The 13336-nt window shown below is 39.6% G+C and overlaps 1 protein-coding gene across 2 annotated transcripts in view; it reads left to right on the top strand.

The window, feature by feature from the left end:
* The window catches only part of zda (peptidyl-prolyl cis-trans isomerase zonda), a 147721-nt gene that overhangs the window by 101534 nt on the left and 32851 nt on the right, over window positions 1-13336 (top strand). For both annotated transcript variants that reach the window (XM_090378402.1, XM_090378407.1), the window contains exons 8-9: window positions 1055-1141; window positions 13083-13172. In XM_090378402.1, coding sequence (XP_090234528.1) covers window positions 1055-1141; window positions 13083-13172 — 177 coding nt within the window. The remainder of the gene's footprint in view (window positions 1-1054; window positions 1142-13082; window positions 13173-13336) is intronic.

Below are 13336 nucleotides of genomic sequence, written 5' to 3'. Positions count from 1 at the left end.
TAACTCCCCATGTGTGAACATAGATGCAAAATATTCATTTAGTTTGTTAGCTACCTGAGCAGGATCATCAACAGTTGAATCATCAATATCAAGTGGACCAATCTGATTCATCCCCTTCCTTCTAACGTTTACATAAGTAAAGAACTCTTTCCTGTTTTTCTTTACATCCTTTGCTAAAGATTTCTCGTAATCTGCCTTTGCCTGCCTAACCTCCTTTGTGACTTGGTTACAGACCAGTTTATATCTATCATAGGCTTCTGTGTCATCTTTTAATTTATATGTATCCTATGGATTTTTCTTCTCCGCCACATGTCTGATTAGTTCATCTGACATCATTTAGGCCTAAATCTTGAACAATATTTCTTAGTTGGTATGAAATGCCTAGTAGCTATCAAGATTATTTCTTTGAATGCTTTCCATTTTGAATTTGCTTTTGGTAACATCATCAGTTGGTCCCACCATGTAGAATTGAAATACTGTCTCAGACCTCCATAGTCACCTTTATGATAGCAAAAAAACCTTCCCTTTACCCCTGATGGTAGTTACCTCATTGAGTAAATCCCACTTCAGCACGCCGTGATCACTGCCACCTACTTGTTCCTTCCTCTGCAGATTCTTAATGCATGAAGAATCACTACTGATAAAATCCAGTGTACAACAAAAAATAACCAAGTATTTTATGATGCAATTCTTAAAAGTGTACTAATACATTGTGCAAATCATGTAAGTAATCATTTCTTAATATGTATGTATTAATAAATTAATTGTTTTAAAATATTAGAAAATTTATTCATTCCCACTTGTTTCTGATTTATTTCCCATCTTTTATTGTATTTTTAATTGTTGAAAAGTTCATATTTCTTTATAACGAAATTTCTGTTTAACGAATTTTTTCAAGGGTATGATCGGTTTTGTTATATAGAAGTTTGACTATAGTTATAAACGTCTTAATCAGTTTAGTTTTGTTTCTTTACTTAAATACACTTGTTTTAATAAGTCTTTCCTTAATACATTTTTGAAAATCAAAAATAGTTATGAGAATAATATTTCATAGAACTTGACTGAAACTGCAGGAGACCTTCAGAATCTTCTTGATGCGAGACTGAAAGTTTATAACAACATGGCTGCAGCTCAGCTAAAAGTAAGTGAAGTAACCAGATTTCTGGAAAAAATTTAATTTCCAGTTTAATTATAAATTGTTATAATTGATATATATTATAGGTCTGCTATAAGTATTGCTGTACATGTTATATGCACTAGATTAAAATGTGAAAATGGAGGGGGACACATTATCATTGGAACGTAATATTTAGATACAGTATAGTTTGCTTATATTGTGTTTCTTCCTATTCATTCTTGTTCCATTGCCTGTGTAATGACTTGGAATATTTATATTAGCCTACATACAAGTCTGATACAATGCTTGTAATGAAAATTTTGGGGAAAGTAAGGAGTCTTAGATGTGTAATGATAATGCAATTGCACACAGCTGCAATTGGAAAACGAGATTGATGTTATGAGATGAGTGCTAGTACTGCCATCTACCAGAAGTAAACATGAAAAAGTGATTGTTCTTCGAGCATCGAGGCCGAAAAAAAGGCCGTCGTAGCCTAGTGGTCAGGCGCGCGGATGCATAAGTACACGTGCCTTGAGTGACTGGGGTTCAAGCCCGTGACTGCTGAATACGGTGCTGTTTCTTGTATTCTGTCTATCTTGTAAACTCCTCTGACTGTTTGGTCGTCCCAGAGTATAAACAGAAAAATTTATTTATTTTATTCATTGCAGTCAAGGGTCAGTGGAAATTACCATCATTTCAGTACATGGTGTGAGCTGAACTTCGTGTCTCTGCTGCATTTGTTGAGCAGGGGCAATGGAACCAAGAGTAAACATCAAATTTTATGTTCGACTGGGCAAAAGTGCCATGGTGACATTTCAAATGATGAAGCAAGTGTATGGAAAGAATTGCCTGCCCTGCGCATGTGTGTTCGAGTGACATAAACGTTTTCCCATGGAAGAGAATCACTGGAAGATGATGGTGGTTGGACAGTACGTTGCCTTGGATGGCGAGCTTGAATCCTTCTGTTTCAGGGAAGAGCTTTCCATTTGTAAGCCATGCAGTGGAAGCCGTCTTATCTATGTAGTCATGGTGGAGGTCATTGTAGTGTCTGCCTTCTTTGAAGGTCATTGTAATGGCCTTCTTTGCCATTTTTCCGTCTTTGTTTCTTCTGTTTATGTCAGTGGGATCTCCTTGTTAAGGTTGAGTGTGTTGTGTGCCATTTGTCTGCCCTTCTTTTGGATTGGTATATTGGCATTGTGTTTTCCTGGAAGTAATCCTGCAGGTTCTTACTTATTTTCCTCTCTTATTCAGTGAGGTCAAGTCAGTCCCCTCCCTCATTCTTTCCTGGCTGTGGTCAGTCTCTTGATAGCCAGTTTCAGGTGGTGTTGGCAGCTCTTGGTCATCGTTATCCTTGTTGATCTTATAATCTCCTCCAGCTCAGTGTTGGTCCGATCTATGATCCTGAAGAAGTATATTAGTACTGGGATTCCATATTTATAGCTGTGACCATGTTTCTGTCATTCGGCTTTGAATTTAGAAGGCTCCTCAGTCTCTTATGGTATTTCTCAGTCAGGTGGGCCTTGATCTCCTTTTGTTCCAACTTGCAAGCCTGCAACATACCCAGGTATTTTGTAGGTCTCTGCATCAGTCATGGCTTCATTCTCTTCACCGGTCTTCAGTTGGTAGTTTCAGCCAACTGGATGTAGATGCAATCTGTGAATCTTGCATTTGTGTAGGCCAGATTGCATCCTAATGTCAGTGCCGAACTCTGGTGATCTGGAATAGCTGTTGGAGTTGTTTCTTGATTGCAGCATAGTTTGATGTCATCCATGTACATCATGTGGGCACCTCTGTAGCCAGGTGGGAAGGAGCACAATGCATAACACACGCTTCTTGATTAGACCGTGGTTTGAGCCCGTCACCACCAAATATGGAGGATGTGGAAAGGTCAGGGAATGACCACTGCATATCCCGGACCAATATGGCCTTAGTTGCTAATGCTCCTAAAAAAAAAAGTACATCATGTGAGAGAAAGTGTGCAGGTTGTTTCTCCCTTCTTTTTTTGGGGGTGGGGGTATATCCATACTTGGTTATTAAGCATGGTGGACAGTGGGTTGAGTGCTAGACAGAATTTTAATGGGCTAAGGTCGCTCCCCAGACACTGTAATTTGCAAAACTTAGGCCTTTCTTCGTAAGAGCAAAGTTAGCACTGGGAAAGGAAAAATGACAATAGGTGTGTGTTTTATGGGCCTAATGAATCTGATGAGTATAATGAGCAATTGCGCGGAGAAATAGAGTGGGCCAGTAAATCAGAGTGTCTTATAATGGGGGATTTTAATTATCCAGAGATAGACTGGAATTTGTGGGTTGGTCACTCACCCACTAGCAAGGCTTTTGTGGATTTATTGGATGATTGTTTTCTACAGCAGCATGATTGGGAAGCAATTAGAGGGAGTAATACTCTTGATCTAATTATCAGTAGTGATTCTTCGTACATTAAGAATCTGCAGATAAAGGAACCACTCTAGGTGGCAGTGATCAGAGTGTGCTGAAGTGGGATTTACTCAAAGAGGTAACTACCATCAGGGGTAAAGGGAAGGGTTTTTGCTTTCCTAAAGGTGACTAAGGTGGTCTGAGACAGTATTTAAATTCTATATGGTGGTACCAACTGATGATGTTACCAACAGCAAATTCAAAATGGGAATCATTCTAAGAAATAATCTTGGAAGCTACTAGGCTTTTCAAACCGACTAAGAAATATTGTTCAAGATTTAGGCCTAAATGGATGTCAGATGAACTAATTAGACATGTGACAGAGAATAAAAATGCATGGGATACATATAAATTAACAGGTGACACAGAAGCCTATGATAGATATAAACTGGTCTGTGACCAAGTCACAACGCAGGTTAGGCAGGCAAAGGCAAATTACGAGAAATCTTTGGAAAAGGATGCAAAGAAAAACAGCAAAGAGTTCTTTACTTATGTAACCTTTAGAAGGAAGAGGATGAATCAGATTGGTCCACTTGATATCGATGGTTCAACTGTTGATGATCCTGCTCAGGTGGCTAACAAACTAAATGAATATTTTGCATCTATGTTCACACATGAGGAGTTATTCAGGGAGGGGAATGCCAGAGGTGTATTCAACTCTAGCAGTAAGCTACAGAATCTTGAAATAACTGGGAGTAAAGTGGAGGAGAAACTGTTGAAGATAAACACAAGAAAGGCACCCGGGGTGGATGGGATCTATCCAGTTATATTAAAGGAGGCAGCAAAGGAAGTAAGCAAACCCTTAGCCATAATTATGAGAGCTTCCTTGGACTCAGGGGAGGTATCGATAGACTGGAAATGTGCAAATGTGACCCCAATTCACAAAGGAGGATCAAAGGCTGACACAAGTAATTATAGACCTATTACTTTAACTTCTGTTCCAGGGAAATTAATGGAGGCACTGGTTAAAGAAGCATTGCAGGATCATCTAGATAACACTTCACTTATTGTTCGGACACAGCATGGGTTTTTTAAGGAGGAACACAAAATACAAGAACAACCAAAATGGACCAATTTGATTGGATACTATGATGTAGTCACAAAGGAACTGGATGCAGAGAATAATTTTGATATCATATATTTGGATCTTAGAAAGGCTTTTGATACTGTTGCACATGGAAGACTGCTGCACAAATTGGAGCAGTGGCATTGGAGGCAAATTGCTGCTATGGATAAAGGGATGGTTGAGTGGGATAAGACAGAGAGTGGTAATCAACGGACACTGCTCTTCAAGGACTAATGTTATTAGTGGAGTTCCCTGGGGTTCAGTGTTGGGTCCATTGTTGTTTTCTGTATGCATTAATGATATTGATGATGGTATATCAGGCTTAATGTCCAAGTTTGTATGTGATACGAAAGTCGGCAGGGTTGTTAATGACACTGATGACAGTTCGCTGTTGCAACAGGATCTAGAAAAGTTGAGTATATGGGCTGAGAGGTGGCAACTGAAGTTTAACATTGACAAATGTAAAGTACTGCATATGGGAAGCAGTAACCCCAGAGTAACGTATCAACTGTGTGGTACTACACTGACAGAGGTAGAGAGTGAAAAGGACCTTGGGGTAATTGTGCAGGCAGATATGAAGTTTTCTGAGCAGTGAAGATGGTCTGCAAAGTAGCTCATTGTGTCTTGTCAATGATATACAGGAATTTTTCCAGCAGAGATAAGGAGGTGATTATCACCTTGTATAAGGCAATGGTCAGGCCACACCTTGAGTACTGTTTACAGGTCTGGAGGCCTCATTTTAAGAAGGATGTAGAGCTGTTGGAACGAGTACAGAGAAGGGCAACAAGATTAGTGAATGGAACAAAGGGTCCTTTGTTCCATTCACTAATGCTCAATTAAAAAAAGGTTGAGCTAACTTTGCTGCACTGCAGGTTAGTCCAGAACTCCTCAAGTGCCTTCTGATCAATGAGTCCATTGCCCTCCATCTCATGTTGTCCAGTGTTCCTGTAGATTGCTCTGTGGTTTTCATCAAATACCCAGTTATCTGTTTTTCTCTGAGCACTCTCCCTATATCGATGAACTCTCTTACTTAGTTCAAGGAAGTTCTGCTTGAGGGTGTCCAGCTATTCTTCAATTCTCTAATTGTATAGGTTCTGTGTTTGCTGTGGATGTCTTTCTTCAGGGCGATCTTCACTTTTCTGATCAGCTTCTTACTTCGGTTAACACATTGGTACTGGATCAGTTGGTCTATCTTCACTCTTAGCCCTTCTGTCTTGTGCTGTGGCCTCCTGTCCCAGGCTAGTGGTTCCTTGTTTTTTTCATTTTGTTTTCTCTTTGTCTCTGTCTTCTCTTCTGTTCATTTTTGGTGGCTGCTACAGCAGCAGCAGAATAAAGGGCTATGTAGATGGTATCTACCGTTTCTTTTTTTTTTTTTTTTTTTTTTTTATGAAAAACCCACAACACGAAAGGTATCAAAACCTATAGTACTTAGTACTGTGCATGGGTTGAAGGAGAAGTATGGAGGGAGGGGGATGCCGGAAACTTTGCTCTAGAGACTAAACATGGGTTTCACCACTTCAAACGTCCAGTAAGCAAAGTGGTGGTATTTCACTGGTTGATGAAAGTCATCTACCACCTTGTTGAGGTAATCTGGTATAATTTGCAAATTGAGGTGGTCTATGACTTGGCACAGTATTCTGTTGGGTGTCTGCTTTGGTATGGTGTGATATCCATGCCCTTGAATTCTTCTAGGACCTTCCACTCTTCTGTTCTGGATATCACAACCTCATCTGTTTCCATTTTGGTTGTTCCGTGTTGTAGTTCTTGTATTTTGTGTTGCTCCTCCAGTTCAGATTCAGTTTTGCTCATATTCTTGTTCTTTTAATTGGTCACTCACATCCTGCTTGATTTTTTTTTCCAAAATTGCTGGAGCTGTTATGGTCTTTGTGATGATAGTCCGTCTCTGGTCTTCTAATCACTGTTTGGTGACCTGAACAGCTGGTAGCTGTTCCAACCACTTGGTTTATAGTTTCATTCTATACATTTTCATGTTGGTCTCTACCTTCGTTACTTCATAGTATGCTCTCATGATGAACATATTTATTTTGATGTTTCACTTTGTGCATTGGTATTTTCTTACTTGGTGGTCAGTAGCATAGTTGCACAGGAAGCATTTCCAATTGGTTGGACTAGATGGTGTTACCCTTCCTTGGGATAGCCATATTGGTGATAGTGCCACTTGCTCCACTCTTTTCCTCTGGAGACTGTCTACAACTTTTTGAACTGAACCCTCTGCCAAAGACTGAACCTGAGTGACTTTATCCTGTGCTGCACTCGATGCATTATGTTCAATATTTCTACTTCTCATCTTCATCCAAGTATGGAGGTGGACCTGTTTAGCTTTGGCTTTTGCATCCATTAGTGGGTCGTGTTATTTGTAGTGACATCTGATGACACCACTCTCTCTGCGTCATTCATAACTTCAACCTTGGGGGAGGTAGGTCTGATGAAGAGACTTTCATGATTTTTTTTTCTTTTTCCCTAGTGTGTTTTTTTTTTTTTTGTTGGGATTCAACTTGGGTCTATGATATTGCTGGTCTGATGTTATTACGACTGAACTAATCACGCTCCCCTTGTTGTTGTTATTATTATTATTAGTAGTAGTATATGATCATAGAAAGCAAGCTTATAAAGCATCAGCCAAGAAATAAAATAATAATAATAATAATAAAAATAAACTTTTCCATTTCTCCTATCCATCTCCTCCAATAGTTTGTTTAATACTTCCTTGAATTTATTCAAGCTATGCACTTCCATGACAGATGGAAGTTTGTTCCAGCAATCAACCACTCACTAGCTAAAAGTAAACTTCCACGTGTCAATTCGGCAACCATCCTTCGTCAGTTTTAATTTATGCCTCTCGTGTGTGCAGTCTGAGCAAAAGGAATAATCCCATCAGCATTGAGCTTGCTCAATTAATACAAAGTCTTAAACACCTCAATCAGATCATCTCACAGGTGTTGGGTCAACAGCTGCTGCAGTTTGGAGAGCTCAAGCCTTGATAAGACTCACCTTTGTTCTCCTCACCAGTCTTGCTACCCTTCCCTGTACCTGTTGCCAGCAGCCCAACATCCTTTCTGAAATGAGGCCTATAGACATGTATGCAGTCCTCAAGACATGCCCTGACCATTGCGTATACAATGCAAAAATCACCTGCTTATCCCTGTTAGCAAAATTCCTGTATATTATTGACAAAATAACATGAGCTGCCCTGGTTGCTTGTTGGCACTGCTCAGAGAACTTCATATCTGACTGCACAATTACCCTCCAGTCTTTTTCATTTTCCACTACATGAGTATGGTCTCAGACTGAGTTACTCTGGGATTACAGCTACCCATATGCCACACTTTGCATTTGTCAATGTTAAACTTCAATTGCCATCTCTCAGCCCAACTGCCTAATTTTTCTAGCTCTTGTTTCAGTCTCATACCATCAATACTGTCATTAACCACTCTGTCAGCCTTTGTATTATCTGCAGACTTATAGATATTAAGCTTAATCAGCATCATTAATAAATTTAGAAAACAACAATGGCCCAGCACTGAACCCTGGGGGACTCTGCGCTAATAACAATAGTCCATGAAGAACAGTGTACATTGATAACCACTCTCTGTCTTCTCCCTCTCAATCATCCCTTTATCCACAGCAGCAAGTGTCTCTTAATGCCGCACTGCTCCAATTTGTACAACAGTCTCTTATGTGCAACGGTATTAAAAGCTTTCCTGAAACCTAAGTATATAATATCAAAATTATTTTTTCCGTCCAGTTTCTTGGTCATAGCATCCAAGTCAAATTGGTCAGACAAGATACCCCCTTAACAAACCCATGATGCAATTGAACTATAACTGCACTCCTGTTTAGATGGTCCTGCATTACTTCTTTAACTAGTGACTCCATTATTATCGATCGAACAGAAGTAGGCTAATAGGTCTATAATTACTCGTTACCCTTTGATCCCCTGTGTGAATTTGAGATACATTCACACATTGTCTAGTCCACAGAGACCCCCCTTGAATCCAATTATGCTCACATAATTATGGCTAAAGTTTGCTTACCTCCTTTGCTGCCTGCCTTAGTATAAAGAACTATTGTTAAAATAGGTCTTTCCTTGTTACTCTTCTTGTCATGATATACTGGACATAAAAGCAACTTGAACAGGCTGGTTTATTCTATCTGTACATTTTTCTTTTTTTTTTTTTATGAAAACCCCAAACACAAGGGGTACTAGAACCTATAGTACTTGTTACCGTGCTTGGGTTGGAGATTGAGGAGATGAAAGAAGATATTTGTTGACATTAGACTTTAACTTCTGTAGACTGTAATTTTCAGGAAATACGTACGAAGGAAGGTTGTTTCAGAAAATGGCAGTTGAATGAATAAATGAGGAAGATGAAAAGTTGGTTCTGTGAGTTTGAAGTTGAACAGAAAATTGATGTTGGCTGGTGGCGGCACGTTTTCGGACTGTTTTGAAAGAGAGATCAAGAATTATAGAAGCCAATCCAGAAGAACAGTGCCCATGGAAGTATCTGTAGAAAAGGCACACAGCAGAAACAGTACATCTTTGAGACAGCGAGTGGAGACACTGTTACAGAGGAGTCATTAATTAACCCAACTGCCCTGTTCTGAAAGGAATCTAGAAGCCTGAGAGAGGTTTTGGGGGCACTGCCCCAGATGTGGGAAGAATATTTCATGGTAGGGCTGCTTTGTGATTTGTGCAGATTGAACAGCTGTTTTGAAGAAAAGGAACGCAGAGAGCGAAAGAGAAAACCAAGTTTTTTAGATGCAGAGGAAGCAATATTTGTAATGTGCTTGTGCCAAGAGAGAGATTAGAAGTCAGGGTAATCCCCAAAAGAGATATATCATTTTGCCTAGAAATCGGAGTGTCACCAAAGATAAGCATAGGTGCAGAAGAATCCTTTATAAGACAAGATTGAGTTTTAGAAGGATTGAAACCAACTAAGTTCTCTTTGCCCCACTGGAGAATTACCTGGAGATCGGCATTTAAGGAATTGGTAGCAGATATTCAAGAAGTTGAAGCTGATTGAGCAGGGCAAGGTTTCTCAAACTGAAAAGTGGAATGCCATGTGCTATCATCAGCAAAACTATGGATAGGATTTCCAGTCAATGGAAGAAGAAGATTATTCATATACATGAGGAAAAGAACTGAACCTTGGGAGACACCAGCATTAGTGGAGAAGTTAGAAGACAGAGAGCCATCTACCATCACCCTCAGTGAGCGATCAGACAGAAAACTGGATAACCAATTACAAAAAACAGTTGGCAAACCATAAGATGGAAGCTTGTTTAGAACTTTATGCCAAACATGATCGAAAGCCTTTGAGATGTCAAGAGCAACTGCTTGTGTTTCACTGAATTTTTCCATTGAATTTGTCCATAAATGGTAACATAAGCCAGAATGTCACCAGTGGATTGACACTGACGGACTCCATACTGGCGATCGTTGATCACACGGAAAGTTTCTGGGTAGTTTAAGAGTTGCGGTTAATTGATTTCTCCATTACTTTAGAAAGTGTAGAAGTAATTGCAATGAGGTGATAACTGGATGGGAAGGATTTGTCATCCTTTTTGGGAACTATCTGGATATGAGCAAATTTCCAAGCAGAAGGAAAAACACCTTTGGAGCAAGAAAGTGAAAGGAGGCGGCAAAGAACAGAAGTAAGTTCAGGAGCACAGGTTTTGAGAACAAGTGGAGAAATACCATCAGGACCTGCAGTTTTCTTAGCATCAAGATTCACCAAAATCCTTCTGACATCCTTTTGACAGAAGACCACAGGAGGCATTGAATGGAGTGTGTTGGGAATGGTTGGAGGTGTTTTACCAAGATCATTAATACAAGAGTTGAAAGACAAATGGGATGTTAGCAGGTCAGTGTTATCCTTGGCTGAAGTGACAACAGAACCATCTGGTTTTGACAGAGGTGGGAGCAGAGATGGGTAAAAGTTTTGAGGCCAACAGCTTTGGCAAGAGACCAGAATGTTTGGCTACCATTAGGGCAAGAAGCAAGTTTTCTTCTCTTAGCCTGTTCAAAATCTAGTTTGGACTGATTAATAACTGGTTTACAATTGTTGTAAGCTTTGGTGTAGGCAGAAAATGAAACTGAAGAATTGGAAACAAGCCAATTACGATATGCAACGTTCTTCTCTTGAACAGCCTTAGCACATTTATTGGAAAACCAGGGTTTAGATAAAGGACGAGATTTTCAAGTGGAGTGTGGAATAAAGGATTCCATTCCTACAAGAATAATTTCACTGACACGATCTGAGCAAACGTTGACATCAGAAGTTTTGAAACAGTAATCCGACCAAGGAAAAGAAATCTTGCAGATCATCCCATTTTGCATTCTTGTAATGCCAAACAATAGGAGGTTGAGAATAGCTATGAGATAAAGGCTCCATTGGAGAAGAGACACTCACCAATTTGTGATCTGAGGTGTCTAATGGACTACTAACTTTGACTGTGTACTTAGAAGGGTTGTTTGTGAGAAAAAGATGAAGCACGTTGGCTGTATGGTTAGGATTGTCCGGTATTCTTCTAGGTAAATGAACAATCTGTACAAGGTCATTAGTAATTGCAAAAGCCTCTGCATCTCGACCAGCTGGGTTAGTGTGACTAGAAAACGGAAGCCAGCTGAAGTTGTGAACATTAAAATCACTAAGGAAAATTACCTCACTGTTAGGAAAGTTGGACTGGAGAAAGTCAAGTTGCAAAGAGAGGAAGTCGAAGAGCTCCAAGTGATTAGTGGAGTTGGTTGAATGGTAGAGACAACAGATACATTTGACACAATGAAGTAGAGAGATTTTAAGCCAGAGAAGATCAAAGAGAGGAGATTCCAAATTGCCAAGTCTCTGACAGGATATCAGAACAGATATATGCACAAGTACCATCTTTGCGGCGAAAGGAATCATACAGCAAATAATTTCGGCAACTGAGATGTGCAGTAGTTGAATCAACTGATAACTGTGATTCTGTCAGAAAAAGTGCATGGGGTTTGGCAGACTGCAAGTGGAAATGGACATCGTTGAGATTAGAATTGAGACCACGTATATTTGTGAAATGAATTAGGAAGTATTTGGGAGGTTTAGATCTTTTCGCAGATAAGCTTGCTCTATTAGTTTGACAATTCATGGTGTATTCAATAGTAAGAAAAAGTTGGGTGGGGGATATGCTGTATGAAGTAATGAAATTTTTGGATATGGCGTACACATGGTAAGAATATACCCAGATCCTTGACATAATGTGGCCTCGACAGTGCCCCCCCCCCCCACATACACACTGTTGGACTCACTCCAGTCACTATTTGGCAGAGTAGAGGTAGCAAGATTATACTCTAGCTAATCTGGAAGCCTCCTAAAGAGTTACCAAGAGGTTCAGTCTGGTGTACTAACTAGCGGCCGGCCTGCGAACACTGTTTTAAGAGCTGTACCCTCGAAATGCTAAGGAAGATTGGATCTCACCATGATGTTCATCATAACCTCAAAAGTCATCAGTCATACTGCATGATGGAAGAGATGGGGAAGGGTTGACCGGAACTTAGCTCTGGAGACTAAACATGGGTTCCATCACTTCAAGCCTCCAATAAGCAAAGTGGTGGTATTGCACCAGTTGAAGAGAGTCATCTATTGCCTGGCAACACAGAGGGGTGGCATTCCTCCATGTGGTATGGATGGTCACCCACAGTGTGCTTGTGCATGGAGGTTATACCCAGGATTACTAACAGTCCCACCATTGTGCAGGTGCAAGCAGAGAATTTTGTTGTCACAGAGCGTCCGGACTTTACCGAAATTGGGTCCACTTGACTTGAGCCGACCGGGCTAGCAAGGTGGGTAAAGTGGCAACCCAAAGGTCGTGGGTTCGAATCCTGCCTTGGGCTTGGATCAGAGTACTGCAAAAACCTTGGGAGGTGCACTATGGCCACAGAAGCTGATGTGCCAACAACTACCAAAAAAAAAAAAAAAAAAACTTGACTTGAATGTCACCTGAATATCAGTTCCATCAGTGTTTTAAACTCCCAGATAGCAAGTACAGCTTGTCTGGCATATCTGAGAGAATGTCTGTGACAAGCTCAAGGACCCACGGACATAAGCACTGGTATCCATATTTGTGATGATGAATCTGTATTCTCCTATGGGAAGTGCACTGTTCATTAACTGTTTCATTGAGTTAACTGTTGCATCATAACGAAAGAGTTATATAATGAAGTTGTGAGATCCCATGGCCAGAGTAGCTACTCAGTATAAACCTGATTTTTTATTTAAATTATAAGTAATTTCTGTGTAGTTATTGACTGTTCTAAATTAATATTACTAATTATTATTTTGAATTTGAAGGGGGGGGTTAAGCCTTAAGGATTGATATCTTTTTATTTATTTATTTATTATTATTATTATTTTTTTATTCAATTTTATACATGACAAAATTCCTAATATTCTTTCTTTTCTTTTTTAGTTAGGAGCATATGATGCAGCTTTGAAATCTGTTGAATTAGTTTTAAAGGTACAACCAAAAAATGTGAAGGCACTCTTCAGGAAAGGAAAAGTAAGTAATGAAATCATCAGAATTCGTGCTTTGTTTTGAATATCTTGAATAAAATTTTTAAAAAGGTTAAATATATACTTATTTTATGCAGTAAATGCTCATTGCAGTGATTCACCTACTTTTGATGTGCTTTTTAACATACAGGACTTGCAGTTGTTTCATTT

The sequence above is a fragment of the Mastigoproctus giganteus genome, chromosome 1, assembly GCF_048544385.1.
Source record: "Mastigoproctus giganteus isolate SK-2022 chromosome 1, ASM4854438v1, whole genome shotgun sequence".
Lineage (NCBI taxonomy): Eukaryota > Metazoa > Arthropoda > Arachnida > Uropygi > Thelyphonidae > Mastigoproctus > Mastigoproctus giganteus.
This window is presented reverse-complemented; position numbering and strand designations above follow the sequence as displayed.